The sequence below is a fragment of the Epinephelus fuscoguttatus genome, linkage group LG22, assembly GCF_011397635.1.
Source record: "Epinephelus fuscoguttatus linkage group LG22, E.fuscoguttatus.final_Chr_v1".
Classification (NCBI taxonomy): Eukaryota; Metazoa; Chordata; class Actinopteri; order Perciformes; family Serranidae; genus Epinephelus; species Epinephelus fuscoguttatus.
This window is the reverse complement of record NC_064773.1, coordinates 4,597,282-4,620,477: the sequence shown is the minus strand read 5'-3', so window position 1 is coordinate 4,620,477 and position 23,196 is coordinate 4,597,282. Positions and strand designations below refer to the sequence as shown.

Here is a 23,196-nt window from a genome sequence, read left to right as displayed (position 1 = left end):
GGGACCAAATCTGTCATGTGTTGGTTCTTTAAAAGTACAAAAATATCTAAGAGTCAGTGCCAAACAGCATGATAAAACATCAGACCAAAGAACCTTTAAAAGAGAGAACTCACAGTGAGGGCGTACGTAAGTCCGAGGCCCACCAGGCCTACGCAGGTCAACTTCATCGGGCTCCATATGGCGGCTCCTGCTGCTGACAGCACGATCACTGCTCCGAGGTAGTCCTGCATGAGAGGGAGAGAGAAAGAAGAAGAAATGTTAACTGTGCCACAGGGCTGGGTGATTAATTGGATTTTTAATTATGATTGTGGCTTCCCTCGATTTTCAAAACAAGATAATTGAGATTTTGTGCTGAATCACAAATCTACCAATTTTGCTCGTTTTGTCTTTTATTTTGTAAATCAAGCGCACCCCTTCAGACTGACTGACCCGTATGCTCTCACTCAGTGGATGGATGATGTCACAGGAAGCCAGAGATGGGGACTCGAGTCATTGTGACTTGGACTCAAGTTGACTCGAGTCGCTGTTTTGATGACTTGTGACTTGACAAAAAATAAAAGACTTGAGACTTGACTCGGACTTGGAAGTTAAACACTCGGGACTTGACTTGAGACACGATGACTTGAATGACTTGAGTGTTATTCACATCATGTTTTCAGTGTGAATATAAAATTAATAAATTAATTTAAAAAATAATGTCGATTACCCGGTAGGAGCGCAGACTGAGAATGGCGTTGTCATGATTGGATCACCCTGTCAATCAGTCATGCCCTGTCTACGTACCTTACGTGTTTATTGGAGAAACACGCCCTCTTATATCAAATAGGCATCAACATGTCAGCGGGAGGGGTACCGAGAGTCATTGTCTTCGGCTTTCGGAATTACCATTATGATGGCAAAAGACGAACAGCACAGTGCAAGACATGCGGCATAAACATCTTGGACAGCCAGACGACAACTTCACACTTTGTTCGTCATTTGAAGAGCCATTCTGCCCAGTAGATGCTTGTCAATTAGCTAATATTATCTGGTTAGTTGGTAGTTAGCTAACGTTAGCTTAATACGATACGGGGGTGGGGGGTCGGTTTGATGGAACTTGTTTTTTAATTGATTTGCTAACATTAACCCCAGAAAACGTGAGCGAACATTCGGACCGGTTCATCACAAGACCGGCTGTACGTTTTATGAACGAGCAACACAGGGTTAAATGAGCTAAATGGGTGATTTTGGCCGCTGCCTTGGTTAGTGTGTGTGTGTGTGTGTGTGTGTGTGTGTGTGTGTGCGCACATGGGGGTCGTCCCTGCAAAGTAAACATTGCAGCGATGAAGTCAATGTTTACTGACAGTTACTTATATCTTGTCTTTTCACTTTATTGAGATCAGATTCTGCAGGTAAAATTACAATAATAAGGTGACTTGACTTGGACCTGACTTGACCTATTACAGGACTTGACTTGACTTGCCCAAGAAAAAATGACTTGAAACTTACTTGAGACTTGCACGTGTGACTTGGTCCCATCTCTGCAGGAAGCCAGTCTTACAAAGGAGGATGACACTTGTTTGTTTTGCTATGGAAGCTAACGTTAGCTAATGTGCTAAAAAGTTAGCGTTGTAGAGAAATCCAATCTTCCTCTTAATCCCTCCCCAGTTTCTGATGAGGTGGACATGATAACCCTTAATACACATAACCTTATTCATCCCTACAACAGGAAATACTTTTTCCCTAACCTGATATGAAGTGTGCGCTGCACATGTGAGCATTTTTGATGATGGCCTCCGTCCAGTCCTTTGGTCTTATCACATTTAACCATCTTTGTTTTTGTTGACGGGCAGTGGCGGCTGGTTTTGAGCCATGACTTCTTCTATTCTGGCTCCCAATAACACAACAAGACAAACACAATTTAACACTCCTGTGTAGCCTACAGCCCTGTGGGGGAGAGGCAGCTGCACCTCCAGGTGATAAAATGACTTCAGTGTGACGTCGGCCCTAGAACGGTCTATGAACCAAATATCAGAGAGGCAAAAACAAAGAGCTACGAGAGTCTCAGCAACAACATTGAATCATGAATGAGCCTTTTATTGTTCTTACATTTGTCCAACCAAACTTAAATCTGAATAATGGTTAATTACTGTATGTATGAGAGAATCAGCCATCACCTGTCATGTGAGAAATTACACAATAAAACAGTTTCTCACCGTTCGGACCTCCAGCCAGCGGTTGGCGGCAGACAGAAACAGGTAGGCGGTGTTATTGGTGTCTGTCAGCTCCAGCATACGCTGCTTGAAACGAGCCTCGTGTCTGAAAACAACATTAAAGCGTGTATGAGATAAATATACAATGCATCCTTCCATTATTTTATGATTCTCTTTACAAAAATACTGTGTTGTTAGTGTTTGAACTTGGCTTTTCTTTCCTCTGTTTGTGGCCTAAACCAAAATAAAAACTAAACTAAACTAAAAATTTAGGTTTATATGTTAGATTAGTAGTCGTCACTTTTAATCAGTATATTGTAACTTGTGGTTTTATCTTCGTCTGTGTCGAGCAGCGAGTCACCGCCATCTAAAGCAGACTTGGTTTGGAGGGAGACCAGTGGATAATGATAATGGGAACCATCCCATGATTGCCAAGAATCTGTCTCATCACCAGATTCACTGTTCCTGCGTGTGTGTGTGCATGATATGTGCTTGTGTGAGTCTCCCAGTGCTTGTATATTTGTGTGTGTGAGGAAGTCCTCAGGGAGGAGAGGATAGAAACAGCGTGAGAGCCGTTTAATGTTGGATTACAGCAACGATGGGAAACAGGGTGAAGACAGAAATACAAAGAGATACTGCTGCTGCTGCTTCCTCCAACACAACTATAACTACAGCACGAGACTCATGCGTCTCTCTTCTCTCACTGCAGTATCATAAATATAAAAGTAAAAGTTAGGGCTGTGTCAATTCACTGGGGTCACGGTCTGCTACATGCAGCCACACACAGACTACACAGTATGTAAACTGACGCCATCAGCAACACGTGCTGACATTAGCACAACAAGCAGGTTGGCTGCAAGTCAGTTACACTATGGTGCTGGAGTTGGAAGACCCGTCTGCAGGCTCTTGGCCATCAGCAACAGAGTGAGAGGTGTGTGTAAGACGAGGATGGTGTGTTGGGGCTACTTTGTGAGAGGGCGCTTGGCACTTTAGATGAATGTCGCTCAACGGAAATGATGCATTTTAGACAGAGAAAAGTTTTGTTCAACACATTTTCTTTCATGTCGCGCACCAGGAGAATTCTGCAATGTCTCGGTCTTGAAAATCACACCTGTGCAGGACTCTGTACCAAAGTTTCCAGTCGACAAAATGTCAGTCAGAAAACTGCACTCCTGTCTGTTCAGATCCTTATGCATTTGTTTTTTTCCCACTGTACCAAACTCTCACCGAACCATGACTCCTAAATCACAGTATGAGCCAAACAGTTACTTCTTTTTTCCGTTGCAGCCTGAGTAAAAGCACTTGAACTAACTAAACTACTTAATTACACTGTATACATAATGCATTATCATCATTATCTTTACCATGGACTGCATTCAAAGAGCCATGTACATCTCTTTATGTAGTCACAATGTGGGGCCATAAGGCGGGCAGCAGAGAAAGCCTTTATGAAGTTTACTTTAGGGTTAAGCTTAAATTAAATTTGAGGTAAGGGCTGGGGTCAGGCATGCAGAGAGCATTCCTGTGGAGGAAAGGAGTCCAGAGACTGAATATGAAACCATGTCAAGTTCCCTCCTGTGTAGTAACGTGTGAGATTGAAGAACACAGACACAGAATGTAAAAATACACTTTGTGCTCACTGCAGACAGGATGGAAGTCAAGTGCGTGTGTGTTGTACCTAAATGCTCTTATAGTGGTGAGCCCTTCAGCGGTCTCAGAGAAGTGGCAGAGCAGGGGCAGCTGTGTGGAGTCATCCAGGTCCTGCAGGTCCCTGAGAGACAGAGAAACAGTATTCACAGTATGTATGTGTAGTTATTACGGTAACTGCCTGATGTCCTCTACCCTCACTACGAACAGGTCAGTACCAAATTTGTCTGGCATTCATACATACACGAATGCCGTATGCTGTTTTCTGCATGAATGGAGAGCTGGGACATTAAAGGAACAGTTCACCCCAAAATCAACTGGAATTATTGCCCTGTGGTGGTTTGTCTCTGCACACCGTTCAAGTTTCGCTGACAGTTTAAATCCTGTCTGTGAAAACATGCTTCACACACAGGAGGTCTATACAGTCAGCACAGTCCGAAGGTGGACACCAAAGATTAGTCTTCACTTCCTGTTCCTGAGATACAATGTTGAATAATGACCAGGAGAGGTTATGCAGAACACTATGATGTCACAGTGAAGCTGACCTTTGACCTTTTGGATATAAAATTTAATTATTTTATATATAATATAAAAACTTTTTTCCTATTAGACATTTGTGAGGTCACACTGACCTTTACCTTTGACCTTCAACCACAAAATTAAAATCAGTTTGTTCTCCAGACCAGTTGGCCGTCTGTGTCAAATTTAAATAACATTTCCCTCAAGGTGTTCTCAAGATATCATGTTCACGAGAATGAGACAAACAAGGCCACAGTGGCCTTGACCTTTGACAAATGAAATCAAATCAGTTCCTTCTTGAGTTAAAGTAAATGGCTGTGCCAAATTTGAAGAACTTACTTCAAGGTGTCTTTGACATATTGCATTCCCAAGAATGAGACAAATAAAGTCCCAGTGACCTTGACCTTTGAACTATGACCACCAAAATCTAATCAGTTCATGGTTTAGTCTAAGTGAACATTTCCGCCAAATTTGAAGAAATTCCTTCAAGCTGTTCTTGAGATATTGCATTCACGAGAATAAAATAGATACAAGGTCACAGTGATCTTGACCTTTAGTTCATCCTCAATTGAATGTTTGTGCCAAATTTGAAGAAATTCCCTCATGCTGTTCTTGAGATACTGCATTCACAAGAATAAAATAGATACAAGTTCACAGTGACCTTGACCTTTAGTTAATCCTCAATTGAATGTTTGTGCAAAATTTGAAGAAATTCCCTCAAGGTGTTCTTGAGATATTGTGTTCACGAGAATGACAAGGATCTAAGGTCACAGAGACCATGACCTTTGACCCTTGACCACCAAAATCTAATTAATTCATCCTCAGTTCCAAGTGAATGTTTGTGCCAAATTTGAAGAAATTCCCTCGAGGCATTTTTGAGATATCGCGTTCACAGTCATGGGATGGATAGATGCTCTTCACTTTATCTAACTACACTCCCTGAATGTTTGAATGCAAAAAACAGTGCACTCTATCTACAACAAATACACTGCAGACTCACTTGGACGCCACTCGGAAGTACTTTTGGATGAAGTAGAAGGCCACGCCCAGGGGAAGCAAGGCGACCATGAAGAGTGGAGTGATGGAGGATATGACCCCGATGGCTGACAAACAGAGCAACGTGGATCTGGTCAAAGACTCCAGTGTTGGAGGAATATGCTGAGAAAAAAAATAGATGACAAAGTGATAATGAATTCAGAATGTATTCATGTTTAGCTTTTTCTTTTGGTTTACATATGACTGCAGAGGCCGACGAAGGCAAATACACTACAAAACAATTCCACTGGGAGAAACATGAAACACTTCAGAAATAACGCCAAATCAAAAAATGTACAAAAATCCAAAACAAATACAAAAAATACCACAGATACAGACACATTAAGAGCATACACGCTGCAAATACAGAAACAATGTAAAACTAAAAATGTAAAAATGAACATGTATCTTTTGATGTTGCCTCTTTACTCCACTTTTTCTCCACTTCAAAAAGAAACACACTGTCGTCTATAGATAACAGCATATTATATATTATTATATATGTATAAGAACAAAATAAAACCCATGAAATAATCTTCTCACCTGGTCTATGATGTTGGTGTCCGCAGAGAATCTGTTGAGGATCTGTCCCAGGGGAGTGATGTCAAAGAACCTGAGCACAGAGGTTATATACACATCAAATACCTAAGTCACACATTTTGGATGTTTTTTTTTTTCCAGCTATGACATTTAAACATCGTTATATCCTCTTACACATTTGTGTGAATATATTTCCATAAAAATATTTTTACCATATAAATTCTTATCATGGCCAAAAACATGTTTTTTTTTTAGGTCACAGTGACCTTTGTCCACTAAATTCTAATCAGTTCATTCCTGAGTCCAAGTGAATGTTTGTGCCAAAGCTGAGGAAAATCCCTAAAGGTGTTCTTGGGATATCATGTTCACAAGAATGAGAAAGATGAGGTCACAGTGACCTTGACCTCTGACCACCACACTGTAATTAGTTAATCCTTGACTTACTGTGGACATTTGTGCCAAATTTGAAAAAAATCCCTAAAGGTGTTCTTGAGAGGCAAGGTCATAGCAACCATGACCTTTCACCTTTGACCACTAAAATCTAATCAGTTCTTCACTGAGGCCAACTGAAAGTTTGTGCCAAATTCTGCTCAGATTTGGCTGCTCAGTGAGAATATTTGACTATGTGCTCATTTTCTTACATACAGAGTTTAAGGGTTAGAATAGGATGTTCAGGGTGACAGCAATGTTCATTTTCCATTAGATATTTATGTGAAATTTTATCATAATTAGCATACGAATTCTTGAGTTATGGCCAAAAACATGTTTTGTGGGGTCACGGTGACCTTTGAATAAAAAATCTAAGGAATCTGCCTCAAGGCCTTCTTGAGATATCAGGTTTACAAGATGAAACAGACAGAAGGTCACAGTGACACTGACCTTCAACCACCAAATGTTAATCGGTGCATTGCTGAGTCCACGTTATACCAAATTTAAAGAAATTCCCTCAAGGTGTTCTTGAGATATTGCATTCAGGAGCATGCGACAGACCTTTGGCCACCAAATTCTAATCAATTTATCTGTGAGTCAAAGCAGACGTTTGTGCCAAATTTGATTGTTTTATTCTATTAGACATCTGTGTGAAATTTTGTCATAATTAATAATACATTTATTTGTATTGCACTTTACATTTTAGCAATCTCAAAATGACCTTCAACCACCAAATGTTAATGGGTGCATTGCTGAGTCCATGTTATACCAAATTTGAAGAAAATCCCTCAAGGTGTTCTTGAGATATTGCATTCAGGAGCATGTGACAGACATGGTCACAGTGACCACGACCTTTGACCACCAAATTCTTATCAGTTAAGTCATGATTCAAAGTAGACCTTTGTGCCAAATCTGTGGAAAGTCCCTCAAGGTGTTCCTGAGATGTCGTGCTCACGAGAATGAGACAGATGAGGTCACAGTGACCTTTGACCACCAAATTCTTATCAGTTCATTCATAATTCAAAGTAGATGTTTGTGCCAAATTTGATTCAATTTTATTTATTTATTATTTTATTAGACATTTGTGTGATATTTTGTCATAATTAGCAAAATAATTCTTAAGTTATGGCCAAAAAAATGTTTTGCGAGGTCACAGTAACTGAATCTTTTATCCTTCAGTCTAAGTGGATGTTTGTGCCAAATCTGAGGAAAATCCCTCAAAATGTTCTTGAGATATCGTGCTGCTCACAAGAATGAGACAAAATTCTCATCGGTTCATTATTAAGTCCAACTGAGTGTTTGTGCCAAATATGGAAAAAGTCCCTCAAGACTTTCTTAAGATATTATGTTCCGGAGACTGATGGACAGACGGATGACCCAAAAACATAATGCATCTAGTCGCAACTGTCTCCAGTGCGGAGGCATAAGAATAGGTTACATAACCTGCTATCTGACCTGCCAACCTCCAAGAGAAAAAGGAGGGGGCACAAACAAAAACAGACCACACTGATGTAGATTCTGTCCTTGGTTACGTACCGAGAGCAACAGAAAAAGCATTATCAGAGAGACAGAGGATGAGCACAGAAATCCAGGTCAAGTGCAACAGCTTAGAGGAAACTCACAAGTGTTTCCTTGGAGACAGGATTCTTGTTTGACGTCCTTCTTTCCTGTCTTTTATCCTTTTTTAAAGTTACCTGTGTCGATTATTTAACCCCACCACAGCTCAATGTGGGGCGACACAGAGCCTCTTTTGCTCTTAAAGTGAGGACTGCAGTTTTTGGGTGTTGGTGGTACCTGATGGGGGCGTGGATGATCTTGTTGAGCAGGTTGTGGTGCAGGCTGGTGGCTGCGGACAGACCCAGAAACTCCACAGTGAGAGAGGTGATGAGGCATAGCGTGATTCCAGCCGCACACAGGACGATAAACACCGGCAGATAGTGGGAGTCGGCCTGTGTGTAAAATAGATGCATAGTGTTTAGCAGCGATTAATTGTTTTAAAAAAGTGATACTGTTTGTCTTTGTATATATTTTTAAACACGGCAACACTTAATCTTACAAATCCGTAATTTTCAGTATGTATAAAAGTTTAAAAATGTAATTTTTTGGCCCTTGCTACTGGAGGGAATTTCTCTGTCCCTTTAAGAGAGTTGTCTCTAGTATATGTTGATTTGGTGCAGCCTTCATCTGAGATACCTTAATGAACAGTGTTTATTTTTGTTGTCTGAACACCTTTTACACGGATTAAACCAGTGGTTCTCAAATGGTGTGCCGTGGGATTTTCCGATAACCACACATAATTATTGAAATATTCAACTGCAGTGGCATGGTGGTTGTGGTTATCGTCAGTTTTGCTCCGCCGTCTGTCTTATCCCTGAGCAGGGTGGTGAAACACTATGAGTCATAGCTTGAAGCAAAACACAAGAGACTCTCACACTGAGCTGAAATTAAACGAGTGCTTATAATGTCGGTAAATGATGTGAATAAACTGTGTCATAATGTTTTTTCGGTAACAGCGTGTGGCCTTCAGGCCCTGCTCTTACACACACACAGGAGCTCAACGGCGTGGAGGAGAGCTGACGAAGGCTGCACTCCATGTTACTGTGCATGTAAGATTTAGGAGCAGGGACAAAATCAATACAGCATAGTATCGTGATATTTTTTTATATCATCACAGTGCCAAGTATCAATTGTTTCTATTACATAAATGATTAATATGACAAATACAAATTAAAATGTAGGTAGCCTACTAGAATGATATGATCAATTGCTTTTACAGTCCACTACATACATTTTGCTGCTGCAAAAAAATGGCTGAAATGAGATGAACAAACTGAAACTTTATCTTATTAGATAAACAGATGTTGACAAAGGTTTCCCTCGGGGACATAATTTACTGTTGAAAAAAGGTAATAAATCACAATACATTTTATCCCACTTAAGTATCGTGATAATATCGTATCATGGATCTTCTGCTGATTTCCAACCCTGAAAGCTTGGCGAGTAGAAACACCCGTGTGACAGCTGACACAAAACAAAGGATTAAATCAGGCTCTATAAAGGTCAATATAAGCGATATAATCCTGATCAGTAAAAAAATGATTGGTCCTGATCCTTTGGTATCGGGACATCCATACTCTGTATTTTATCTTAATATTTGAATAGGTGACACAACAGCATAGTGATAAAATGTAGGTTATTAATTCTAAAATATGTAAGACGCAACTCTGCTATTTTTCTGGGAGTGCCCACGTAGAAATCTATCTGCAGATTTAGAGCAGGTAAAGCATGTGAATTAACGGATGTACGATATATATCAGGATAATGGGATATTTTTATAATTGTGCATTATCCTGACAATTAAAATTATAGCCAATAAATAGCACCGATAATACGAGGCCGGACTGTTTTCATTGACTTAACGGGATAGTGCACCCAAAAATGTAAATTCAGCCATTATCTACTCACCCATATGCCGAGGGAGGCTCAGGTGAAGTTTTAGAGTCCTCACATCACTTGCGGAGATCCAAGGGGAGAGGGGGTAGCAACACAACTCCACCTAATGGAGGCTGACGGCGCCCCAGATTCAAATGTCCAAAAACACATAATTGAAACCACAAAATATCTCCATACTGCTCGTCCGTAGTGATCCAAGTGTCCTGAAGCCCCGACATAAAAAGTTGTTTGGAAAAACCTCATTTGAACTCTGTTTTTAGCCTCACTGTAGCCTGTAGCTCTGACTGCCTCTCTGCGCTCTGAGACTGTTCACATGCTTTTACTGGTCTTGTGCACAAGCTACAGACGTCACAAGCTATGTCACTATGGACGAGCAGTATGGAGATATTTTGTGGTTTCAATTATGTGTTTTTGGACGTTTGAATCTGGGGCGCCGTCAGCCTCCATTAGGTGGAGTTGTGTTGCTACCTCCTCTCCCCTTGGATCTCTGCAAGGGATGTGAGGACTCTAAAACTTCACCTGAGCCTCCCTCGGCATATGGGTGAGTAGATAATGGCTGAATTTTCATTTTTGGGTGCACTATCCCTTTAACAAGGGCAGCATCTACACATACAACACAGTGAGTGGTGGTAGATGTACCTTTAAACTTAGTTTGCGAGTCACCAATAAACACAGAGAAAAAGAAGAACAACAACTGCAGCACGCTTTTTTACACCCTCAGGTGTAAATAAACTACTTTGTTTGCACTTCATTTAAAAACAAAAATGTGAAATTATCGGTTCTTGGTATTGGTTGAATTAATCCATATCGGTGCATCCCCCATTAAAATCCCATAAAAGTTAAGTTTAAAAAAAAAAGCTTGTATCTAAAAACCATTGTCAGAAATATTCTACCTCATCCACCAGGTTAGGCGTGGGCGTGGGCGTGGGCGTGGGCAGCGTGCCGTTCCCACTAAAACTGTCAGCCAGGCTGGTTCCATTTGCCGCGTCTGTTCCTGTATTAGCCTGATCGGTTTTGGAGGAAGTCCAGATGGCCAGCCAGTAGTCGATGGCAACGATGACAGAGTGTTTGAGAAGTTTAGAGGACACCATCAGGAAGACCATGAGGAAGCCACCAGAGGACAGGTAACACCAACACACCTGAGGAGATGACGTCATTAGAGACAGATTCAAAGTTTAGTTTAGAGGTAGAGCTGCTCTGGATACAGACATCCTGCAGATGATTGATTGATCAATTTGTCTGCTTTTCCCCTTTATTATTTGAGTCTCTACTTGTGTTTGGTTTACCCTCCATGGGATCTTTGATCTTCTGTTTGTCATTGTGGACATGTTGTCGTCATCTTCCTCCTCTTCTTCTTCCTCTGATAAAATCAGGTGTTAGGAATATGACATTTAATTTAATCAAACGTGACACAATATAAACACCTTTTCTACTTCATCCTTCTTTTTTTAACAAGTTATGTCTTATCAATTATGTCGATGACTAATTTTAAGAGTTGGTCGTGAAACAAGCCTGAAAGAATGACTTTTAAAAGAGGAAGTGGTTCATCTGTTACCTTCGTCCTCGTCGTCGATTTGGTTCTTGGCCTCTCTGGAGTAGAAAGCTCTCCTCAGTGTTTTCCTCTCTAGTGTTGTTTGACTGTCCTGCTGTACGTCCTACACATAGAGACACAACAGAGACAGAATAAAGCTTTGAATACACTCACACTGTAGAGGTTGAAACATGAGTGGGTATGAATGTAGACTGCTGGTGTTTATATTTGGTTAATGTCAATATGTTGGTTGAAGCCATGTCACTGTACCTTCTCCAGGCCGTGGTCTTGTCTGTTCATCAGGGTCTTCCAGTGATCGTAAAGCTCGATGTCATGAGTCTGGATGTCCTTCAGCGTCCCCTCTCTCAGCACAGAGCCGTCCTTCATCGCTATTATCTGGACAACACACACAAAAATAAAAGTTAAGGCTTGACTGAGATGAATACTGCTCACTGTATATGTTCCATAGAATAAATCTCACCCAGTCTGCGTGTATGAGGTACTGCAGTTTGTGGGTGACCAGGACTACAGTCCGTTTATCATCCTGCAGGAACTTGAGGATTCCTTCCTGCATCAGGTGATCACTGAGGTGGATGTCCAGCGCTGAGAAGGGATCGTCCTACGAGACACGAGACAGAGACGGACATATGTGAGACAAGAAGTAAATTGTCATGTAAAGAGCTGTCTAAATGCTGATGTACAGATATATGTGTATCGTCGTACTGAAGGTTTTGATTCAAAGTGAGTAGACACACAGTTTGTGACTTAGCTGGGACAGATCCTCTAAACTGACACAGATAAAGAGTGTACACTGGTAAAAAATGTTCAGACCTTTTGTCACATAATGTTTCTGTCTCGCCGTGGTTAGCACTTTTGCATCACAGCAGGAGGGAAAAAAACTTAACTATCCTATCTAATAAAGGCAAAATGCCCGAAAAGTAATCTTTAAAAAAAGACAACTGTACAGTCTTTTCCTGAAACCCTGTGTGTCACATGCAAAAATTAGGCAAGCCTTCTGTTCTCTGGATGTTCTGCAACACTGCTCACACAGGCAGTGTGGCCCAGACATTGCTGTAGGCTTTCTCAGGGTTATCCGGCTCCCTCCCACAGTCCAAAGACATGCAGGTTAATTGGTGACTCTAAATTGTCCGTAGGTGTGAATGTGAGTGTGAATGGTTGTCTGTCTCTAAGGGCCTGTTTAGATGACAACGGTTTCTCTAAAAACAGAAAAGTCTGTCCTTTGCATTTTAAAAAACTTCAGCGTTTACAGGACGATGTTATTGAAACGATTCTCGTTCACACAGAGCCGCAAAATCTACTGGAAACGCTGCAGTATGCACGCCAGGCCAATGGGTGGCAGTGTAAATTTGCAAAGCAACACCACGGCATGACGCCATGCGCCTGCACTGAAGCGTCTTCCTCTACAACGGGGTGATTACAAACCACAACAAAGAAGACACAATGGCGAAAGCATGCACAGATAAATTTGTCTGGATGGACGACGAGGTGGAGTTGCTATAGTAACAGATCTACACTTCACTTCAAATCAACAGGGTGAGCAGCACAAACAGAGCTCAGCATTGTTGTTGTGACGGTCGACTTTGCATGCCTAGTGACTGGAACCGTAATGCGCATGTGCGAAAAGTCTCCGTTTTCAGAGGACTTAGGCCTTAGGCCCCGTTTACACTGCCAGATTTTCGGTGAATGTTGGGCCGTTTTGCCGGCAAGCTGCGAGCGTTTAGACACACAGAGCCGGATTGGCGAGTTGATCTGAGGTGCCCAATTTTCCTCCTCGTAGGGTAGACATATTGGCGAACTCTTTATGGTTTAAACAGATCGAGGCAGCCTTCCGCCACGGGAGGGGATGTTGAAGACTTGTGGGAGGAGCTGCTGATGACGCCACATGTGCGAGCCACGGGCGGTGGATAAACAGGAAACAGCTGACAGCAGGAATTAGCAAGCAGCTAGTAGCAAGAGGGAAACACAAACCTGACAGACACTGTAAAGATGAGCAACTGGGGAGACAAGGAATTGCGCGCCCTCCTTGTCCTCGCAAACGAAGAGGCCATTAACCATCAGATGACGGGGACGGTGAAGGACGGGCCGACTTATGAGAGAATCGCCGAAGGACTGACCAGCCGCGGCTTCCCTCCCACGTCACTGTTTACGTCACACGCTGAGCTACACGTTTTGTTACTTGCTCACGCCCCCCATTGCCCCAAAAAAGGCGCATTAAACAAAAGTAGGTAGGCGGCATTTTTCCGCACTCCCCGATTTTGTTTTTATACTGCCAATGCTGAAAGAAGACTGATTGGGCTTTCCTGCAAATTTGCACAATTCCTATTTAAAAAGGGCTTCAGTGTGTCAGCTCTGTGATAGTCTGGTGACCTGAGAAACTTTGAACAGGTACCTGTGTTGATTGCTTGAAGTAACTCCTGAAGTGGATCTAAACATTGTCTGTTATTTACCGTTTATTCATCGATACCTCAGCTATGTCCATCTTCCTGGGTGGGTCGGTGCTATAGAGTGGTAATGGAGTTCTAGTTGTGATTAACTGATGTACGATGATGCATAATTCAATCCTGAGATCAGATACGAGAGGCCTGGGCTTAAAGCAAACATCCCCTCATTATCCATCACAGTGATGAGTGTGTAAAAGAACAACACAGAGCTCTTAAATTGGAATGTATGCTTGATAACCAATTAAAGCTGCAGTGGCAACAGGAAATGAGGCAACCACTCAGAAAGAAAAACACATGACAACAGAGCAGAGACGTGAGACACCTCCTCGTCCCAGAGGCCAACATGCACCATGTGTTGTATCATACAGTCAATGAAAAAATAATTGTACTGTTAGGGTGTTTCTTTCTGCTGGATGTTAAACTAATTAATGGGTGATAGAAAATTAGAAAATTGCCCACAAGATTATTTCTTTCCAATGTGAAATGAAAAAATAAACAGACTGTGTTAACACAGGGAGATTCAATCTTTTCGTACATTTTTTAAGAGGTTTATTAACTCACCAAGAAGACAATGTTGGTGTTCTGGTAGAGAGCTCTGGCCACACAGATTCTCTGTCTCTGACCTCCACTCAGGTTGATGCCCTGAATCACAGCAACACAGAGGAAAAAAATGTAAGAATGTCACTTAAAGATCCTACAAGTCCTGTTTTTGCAGACTATTTACAGACAGTGAAGGCCCAGACGCATAAAAGCAACATCAAAGAACTAGCAGCAACGAAGGTCGACTCTTGCGTCACCTCACATCACCTGTGTCACGGCCAAAAAGTTGCACTTGAACACACACAAAGACACAGTTCATTCTGTGCCTGTGTGAGAGGAAATGACTCTCCATACCAGCAGGACAGATTCAAGATGCTAGTTAGCATGTTGGCACATTAACAGCACAACCTGAACAAAAGATATTCACCATGTGCTGGCGAATAATACCCCAAACCATCATAAACCATTTCTGAAGAGCTCAGTGCCAAAAAAAAGTAATCTCACCTTCTTTAACAAATCTGTTTAGATCTCACACCCTCTCGACCTCAGTAATTTGTTTACTTTCCTCACTTCTGTTTCTCTTCTAATGCACTGAGCTGAACTGTCAATCAGAGGGATTTCTCTCACCGACAAGCTCCACCATCCCTGACACCGATTCAACATGCTGAAAAAAAACTGACCACTGGCCGACCGTTGGCTTGGCGTGTCAGGGCCTTAACTTCTCGAAATTGATTTACAGGATATATCTAATTAAATTTTTTCAACCTAACCATGTAGAAATCATAAATCAAACGTGTGTACCCTCTCTCCAATCTCAGTTTGATCTCCAAAAGGCAGCAGGTCAATGTCTGGCTGCAGAGAGCAGGCATCAATCACGGCCTTGTACCTGAAAAACAGAAAAGACACCATCATTGGGTAAGTAAAATCTCAAAGTCTTCCTGCTTCCTCACCTGGTCCAGGTCTGGCATCATGACATGAACTGCAGTTTCTTGATTGAAAGAGCAATTGATTCAATCAGCGCCATGGATGGGACTAACACCATTGTCAAGCTGTCTGCAGAAGCTTTTAACCCTTTCCTAAACACATGCCGGCTTGCCTTGACTTGGTTTGACTCGTCATGTCAACCCAGCGCTGCATACAACAGGGACAGCCTCTTGTGGGTGTGTCTTTACTTGTGATGATTTTAACCCTCTTAAAGGGAAATTTTGGTTTATTTCAACCCGTCTCCTATCGTCCTAAATTTGTTTCAAGTGACTAGTGACATAAAAATAATAGTTAGCATGTTAGCCATTAGCCTAGATACAGCCGGGGCGCATAGTAGCGTCAGACCTGTTAAAACGTAAGTGAACGGGCAACCTTCAAGTGCAAAGTTAGTCCACTAAACAAGCTTTTTTCCACAAAGACCGCCTCATATCGTTAGGATAAATGTCAGAGAACATATAGAAAACCACATGTAAACGTGTTGTCTTACCTTACCGGTAGGGCTGCCACTAACGACTATTTTCACTGTCGACTAATCTGTCGATTATTTCTTCAATTAGTCGACTAATCATTTTATCGAAAAATGTGTTAAAATGTTGAAAAATGTCGGTCTGTCTCGCCCAAACCACAAAAATTACGTCATCTAATGTCTTGTTTCATACTCACACCAAAGGGTTTTAGTTCACTGTCACGGGAGAGTGTGTAAAGCTGCCAATATCTGAACATAAGAAGCTGCGGTAAGAATATTTTGGGGGACTTTTATAGTTCTTTTCTATGAAAAATGACTCAAACCAATTAGACGACTACTAAAATAGTCACCGATTATTTTAATAGTCGATTAAGCATCGATTAGTTGACTAATCGTGGCAGCCCTACTTACCGGTGTGCTGCCATGTTTGTTTACCATTTAGCTCTGCTTTTCAAAGCGCAGCCGAAATATCACGAGAACAAGCAGCGATCTCATACCGTGCCTGAAATCTTGCGAGCTCTAGATAAAGCCCAGCTGGATACTACTCCAGGTGGAGGTGTCTCGTCCTCGGTCACATCCAGACCTTGAAAATAAGGCTGCAACCGGTCCCATTCCTTGCAACAGAGGCATTCCTCTTCTGTGGGCACTGGGGCACAGCATTCACAGGTACACCACCAATCTCCAGAGCTAGGTTCTGCCTTCCAGCTGTTGCTGCTTGTTCTCGCGAGATTTCAGGCACGGTATGAGATCGCTGCTTGTTCTCGCGATATTTCGGCCGCGCTTTGGAAGGCAGCGCTAAATGGTAAACAAACATGGCAGCACACCGGTAAGGTAAGACAACACGTTTACATGTGGTTTTCTATATGTTCTCTGACATTTATCCTAACGATATGAGGCGGTCTTTGTGGAAAAAAAGCTTGTTTAGTGGACTAACTTTGCACTTGAAGGTTGCCCGTTCACTTACGTTTTAACATGTCTGACGCTACTATGCGCCCCGGCTGTATCTAGGCTAACGGCTAACATGCTAACTATTATTTTTATGTCAATAGTCACTTGAAACAAATTTAGGACTGTTTACTACCACACTGTGCAACACTTATTGGTAGCCATCCAGTTTTCCTCCTGAATTTTTTGAATTGTTTTTAGGATTTTGCTCATCATCTACCTCTGACTGCTTGTCAAACAGCGACAGGAGGACGAAATGGATCTAGTAGACGTAAATGAATTGTCCCTGAATGATGACAAAGCCCATTGCAACCCGTTTGGAGGCAGTCAGGCGTGCTTTGACCCGACTCCGGAGATGGTCCGTGTGGTCGCGACTCGGCTCAACTCGTTGCATTTAAACCCGTAAAGGAAAAGCAAATCAATGTGACATGGTTTGAGTTGAAACTCAAAAGTGCCAAGGGAAAAGCCTTAATAGATGTGCAACATTGGGTCCAACACAGAAGGCATGTCTTCTTGATATCACCCAACATTGTAGTTTGTCTTTAATTTGCTTCGCTCAACTCTAAAAACCCTGGCAAACATAGCTGCACATCAGTGTGGACTTAAAATGCAGTTACATTCAGGCAGATATGTTGGTCTCTAGTGACTGGTGAGGGAAAACTGAATTGAATTGTTTATTTTTTACCTCTGTTTGTTGAATGGGCTGCCGAAGGTGATGTTTTCCTCCACTGTAGCATTGAGCAGCCAGGACTTCTGGGTAGCGTAGGCCACAGAGTATCTGTTCTTGCTGAGTGCATTATGGGAAACAGAGGCAAACAGACAAGTAAGAACCGCAAGTCGTGTATTCATAAAGCTTTGTAGAGCAGGAGTTCTGACTGACATACAGCTGATTTCATCCAGTGACGTTTCTTGACTGAAACAGCATTTATTGTAGCTAAAGTGAAGTACAACATGTTTTCACTACTTTAATTTTATCTTTCAACATTTCTACCCATAGATTCCATCCCAAAATATTTCAGGTGTCACACTATAGCTTTTATAAATCCAACTGCAAATTTTTAACTTTATCTCTTATCCTTCATTGTTATTTTTGTATCGTAAATTGTATTTCTATTTAGTTTTCAAATTTTATTTATTTATATATATTTTTTATGAACTTTTACTTATGGTTTTGTATCCCTATGACCATTTCTCTATTTTATTTAATTTATCTATTTCTTAATGTCAATAAGTTATATAATTATTACTAATTCATTCTTGATATAATTTCTTTTTTTTTTTTTAATGTATTTTATTACTTAGTTTTTATTATCAGTATTACTATCTTTGTTTCTCATGTATAGAGATATTAAGCAACGTATATTTACTTACTGGGAATGAGTGTTGAAATGGAGACACTGAACCACTGATTAATGTTTGCCCCAAAAATTTCAACGAACCAAACTGTAAAAAATAAATAAATAAAACCAATTGCCATTTCAGCTCCTGGCTACTACCGTCTCCTGCTTGAAAACTGCGCAGGAGGAAATCTGTAATCAGATCAGTACTCCTGTTCTAACCAGCTTCATAAATGCGACACCCACACATAAAAAAAAGAGGACGGGAGGGAGGATTATGTCAAACTCCACCACAAGGCGAAAAATATTTTGGTCAGAAATGATGAACAAAGATGGATCATGGATCGGGTTAATGATGAGCTGCAAATCACCACCACCAACAAAAACAACCAAATCAACAATAATACCAGCTACAGCAACACAAACATAAATAAAAACATCAACAAGAGCAACAATACGACAACAACTGTAGCACTTTGCTGGGAGTCTGGTCTGTTCAGATTTTTAGCTCTAACACTGAAAAATGAAGAGAGCTTCAAGAGAGCAGAGACAAAACAGATTTTGTCTCTAAAATAACTCTGATATGTAAAATTTAAACTTCATGCAAACTTTTTTTTACAGTTTGTTTTGTCACTTACATAAGAAACACTTAATACAGCTTGTTGACATTACTATTAAAGGACTGTTGCGCATTTGAGCTCATTATTACAAACATATGGAAATATATAACACAAGTGTGGAGCAGACAATAAAATCTATAAACATTATTTTACAGCTGTACTGTCCCAAATATTGCAGAGGAAAAACAGAGAGGAAAAATTCAGACACTGCTGAAAACATATTCTCTGAGTGTGAAGTGTATTATTATATAAAAATACCTGCTTTCATCATTTATTTATATATCTATAGCCTTATGAAATAACAACACTTATGTGATGGTCATGAATGACTAAAGACACACACGTGTGGGTGTGTATGCATCTGTCTAAATGTGTAGAAGAAAACATCTTTTGTATATAAGCAGAGCATGTTTGGGTTAGTGCAGTGACTCCCAGCATTAACGGCGCAAACCAATAATAATCATCTCAATGGCAGGAGAGCAACACAATGAGCAGAAGATAATAAACTCTGAAGGCTGATGCAGTTGTTCCTGAACACACACATATTAACAGGACGCTACTGTGGCAGAACTTTGACTGACTGTTGGAGAACTGTCATATTTGCATGACCGAGGCACTGTTACCATTAACATTTAGGGCTTCCCCCCCAAGAAACTCTGAGCGACAAACGCTTAATTTTGTATTTTATATGGTGAATGTTTCTGCATCAATTCATGGTGGTAATGTTATCGTACTTCCTGCTTCAACTGTGGATAGCTGCTTTATCTTCTTTCCATTTTATGGTTGACCAGTTATGGTTGAGGTTGCATACTGCCAACACTGACTTCACCGGAAGCATTGTTGTGTCAATGAGTCACCAATCTTGGACTCGACTAACTGTCTGCCAACGATTTATTTCTGAGGCTAACAGCCAATTTTTGGGGGGTTCCGGTGTAGCCAGCTGATCGTCAGGCCAAGACTTCCTGCTTCCATTCCACCAGTCACTGTTTACAATGTGATTAGCAACTTGAGACGCGTAGGGCTGTGCCCGACTCAGAAGGACATCATGCGAATCAGATTTGGTTGTTCAATACAAATGTTCAACTATTTTGTTCCCTTTTTTTTTTTTTTACATCTATAGTTTGAGACTTTAACCGGGGGGGATTTTGTCTTTGAAGATTCTCAATCATAAGTGCTATATCGTAGGCAACTGGACTTGCTTGCGTTTCTTGAAGACGTTTCGCCTCTCATCCAAGAAGCTTTTGAGAGACAAAACGTCTTCAAGAAACGCAAGCAAGTCCAGTTGCCTACGATATAGCACTTATGAACAGGAGGGACGTTCAGAGCGACAGAGGCCTTTACACAAAATAGTGAACAAGCTAAGTTAGCCCTCTGAGCTAATGCCTGCTAACTATGCTAACAAACAATAGAAAAATGTGCAACATTTTTTGCCGACGCTAGATATCTTTTCTTTTTGTTTTGTAAATAACTTTGAGCTGAGTTTAGTGTATGAAAGGTGAAAGATCAGGAAAATGAGGACTAAACTGTGGTATAACAACGAGGTAAATGTATACCAAATTGAGACATTATCTAATATGTCCTTTATGTATGTGCCCATGAACAACACAGCCAACTTTCTTTTGAGAGAGGCAGAGTAAAGATGGGAAATGGGGTTAAATCAGATGACAGCAGAAGGAGGGGTCAAAGGATCACTTCAGATCTGAAACAGGAAGCAGGAGACAGGAAGAAGAACGTCTACCTCCTGATGTCTTCTTCAGACTCCTCTGTCTCTGACCAACTGTCAAAGTCACGTCAGTGTGTTAGAATGAGCCTACTGTCATCAACTGAGCGTATATTTGTGTTTATGAGAGGAAACACGTAAGAAAAATGAGACAGAGACAGGGAGACAGCAACAAACTCATCTTATGTTGATAGAGGAAACATGTAAAGAGAGAACAGAGGGAGGAAGACAGACAAAAGAAACTGAAGAGATGGACGTGTTTTCATGCCAAAACCAGATAATGAAGACACGATGTTAGCCTGCCAACTGTTAATCGAATTAACCTTCCCACCCAGAGAAGACGAGCCATAGATGTGATGCTGTCATCGTCTGTCTGTGATAATTAGGTTTTTCTAACTTCTTCGACAATATCTCATATTCTATGAGCATGAGGGTGTGTGTGATAACTGTGTCCTGGGTTAAAAGATTAAGTATATTCAGTAGGCCTTCACAGAATGAGAAACATGTTCTCACTCCCAACTCACCATATACAGACACTTGGTCAGTGAACCTGCACGTCAGACTAAACGCTCCGGGTGACCTCCATTGTCAGTTTTGAACTTTCAGAGACCACATGTAAATTTACACTCATTACATGCTCTGTGTCTTTTCTAAAATAGAAACGTACAGTTTCTGCTTGTTAAATGCAAACAGCCTCTTTTCAAAATAAACTTACAACATAGGCAAAAACACCTTATTTTTAGGTTTACTTAGGTTTAGGCAACTAAAGTACATTGTTAGGTTTAGAAAAACACATCATGGTTTGGCTTAAAATGGGTAATGACTGAAAGAATGAGATCGTGGATACAAGCCACCAAAATTAGTTTACGCCATGGGGCGTTCGGGGTTTAATCCTTGGAGACTGGATAAAGAGCTCGGACATTCAGAGGGAGCTCGGAGTAGGGCCGCTGCTCCTTCACGCCAAAAGGGGTCAGTTGAGGTGGTTCATGTATCTGATCAGGATCCTCCTGGGCGCCTCCTGTTAGAGGTGTTCTGGGCACGTCCCACTGGTAGGAGGCCCCGGGGCAGACCCAGAACATGCTGGGGGGATTATATACCTCATCTGGCCTGGGAATGCCTCAGGATCCCTCAGGAGGAGCTGGAAAGCTTTGCTGGATAGAGGGACGTCTGGGGTGCTTTGCTTGGCCTGACCCGACTTCAAAGTAGATGAAAATAAATGGATTGATGGATGGATGTTACCAACATAGTCAAGGTAACGTCATGTTCACTAGCAAATTGGGTTGTTACTAAAATAACTTGATTGACGTAGAGCGAATCGTCCACTGATCAGAGGATTGGCGGTTTGATCACTGGCTCCTCCAGTCTGCATGTCAAATATCCCTCTGCAAGAAACTGAACCCCATATTGCTCTCAATGGCTGTTTCATTGGTGTGTGAGAGTATGTGAATGGTTACCGAGTAGCAGGTGGCACCTTGTGCGGTAGTCTTGGCCACCAGTGTGTGAATGTGTCTGTTTGGATGTGTGAATGTGACGTAGTGTAAAAGCGCTTTGAGTGGTCAGAAGACTCAAAAGGTGCTTTATAAGTGCAGTTCATTTTCTTTCAGTTTCACACGGGAAACAAAAAGCGGTCTCCCAGGTTAAAGTTCAGAGTTTACTGCCCCATCAATCACACCTCTCGCCCGCACTGTGCTGACTTTTTCACTCTTTAACTCTTCGGCAAAAGGTGCCTCTGTGCGTTGGTATCTGATGCCGAGGGGGCCACAAACCAAGCGAACATATTTGACGAGTTGGGAGTGAGACTAGGTTGGAATGAGGCCCTAAACATTTTTGAGATATTTATATAAACACCTAACCTGTACATTTTAATTAAAATTCTAAGTATATACTGTGTGCAGCTCTGGTGAATTCTGGCAGATAAACATTGTTAGATGAACACTGTGATGGTCCTAGGACCAGTTTTAGAGTTCAGGAGGAACTTACACTTCCTTCCTTCCAGTCACAGCCAAATATGGCAGCTGATCTCAGACCCAAACAGGGCTCAACATGATACTCAACAGCGGGGTTTCTATATTTCTTGTCACTGTATACTGTACTGCACATCCTAAGGTATCTTCTGTCTTAATTATATATGTATACTTGCTTGTTAGACGAAAGCGTTGCTATAGATATGTAGCTAGCAAAGTATACACCGATCAGTCATAACATTAAAACCACCAACAGGTGTGTTGAATACCAATGACCATTTCATTACAATGCAATAATCTTCTGGGAAACCTTGGGTCCTGGCGTTCACATGGATGCCATTTGACACGAAACACCCACCCAAACGTGCTGTTGATGATTCTCAGTCGTCCAGGTCATGGTAATCTTTAGTGCTATATCATAGGCAACTGGACTTGCTTGAGTTTCTTGAAGACGATTCACCTCTCATCCAAGAAAATTCTTCAGTTCTGACCTCAATTCACCTCTCATCTTTCGGATGAGACTTTTTAGACTGAGTCTTCAAGAACCTCAAGCAAGTCCAGTTGCCTACAATATAGCACTTAAGACACCGACCCAAACGCCATTGCAGACCCGGTACCTGATAATGGCACTCCTGGATGGTGGTAATGGCACTTCTGGATGGCAGGAATGAAGGTAGCCGAAGGTGTCACTTGGCCTCCAAATTCCCCAGGTAGCAATCTGATGGAGCATCTGTCAGACCTTTCAGAGCACAGGGTCTGTGCCACAACAGGTCTTCGACAGGTCAAAGTCAAGTCCAATCTATGACAGGGTC

General features: G+C 41.5%; 1 protein-coding gene across 4 annotated transcripts in view; it reads right to left on the bottom strand.

The window, feature by feature from the left end:
* Nucleotides 1–23,196, bottom strand: part of abcc9 (ATP-binding cassette, sub-family C (CFTR/MRP), member 9) — a 107,474-nt gene that overhangs the window by 27,832 nt on the left and 56,446 nt on the right. For 3 of the 4 annotated variants that reach the window (XR_007448452.1, XM_049567216.1, XM_049567215.1), the window contains 14 exons: nucleotides 17,429–17,530; nucleotides 15,150–15,234; nucleotides 14,370–14,450; nucleotides 11,828–11,965; nucleotides 11,617–11,742; nucleotides 11,371–11,470; nucleotides 11,102–11,175; nucleotides 10,709–10,954; nucleotides 8,157–8,311; nucleotides 5,937–6,006; nucleotides 5,359–5,516; nucleotides 3,871–3,963; nucleotides 2,196–2,298; nucleotides 114–224 (listed from right to left, as the gene is read on the bottom strand). Coding sequence is in view for 3 of the 4 variants with exons in the window: in XM_049567216.1 (XP_049423173.1) it covers nucleotides 114–224; nucleotides 2,196–2,298; nucleotides 3,871–3,963; nucleotides 5,359–5,516; nucleotides 5,937–6,006; nucleotides 8,157–8,311; nucleotides 10,709–10,954; nucleotides 11,102–11,175; nucleotides 11,371–11,470; nucleotides 11,617–11,742; nucleotides 11,828–11,965; nucleotides 14,370–14,450; nucleotides 15,150–15,234; nucleotides 17,429–17,530 (1,642 nt within the window). In the remaining variant the exon portion in view is untranslated. Of the gene's footprint in view, nucleotides 1–113; nucleotides 225–2,195; nucleotides 2,299–3,870; nucleotides 3,964–5,358; nucleotides 5,517–5,936; nucleotides 6,007–8,156; nucleotides 8,312–10,708; nucleotides 10,955–11,101; nucleotides 11,176–11,370; nucleotides 11,471–11,616; nucleotides 11,743–11,827; nucleotides 11,966–14,369; nucleotides 14,451–15,149; nucleotides 15,235–17,428; nucleotides 17,531–20,438; nucleotides 20,478–23,196 lie in introns of all 4 variants that reach the window. The other variant, XM_049567217.1, reaches the window with a different exon arrangement.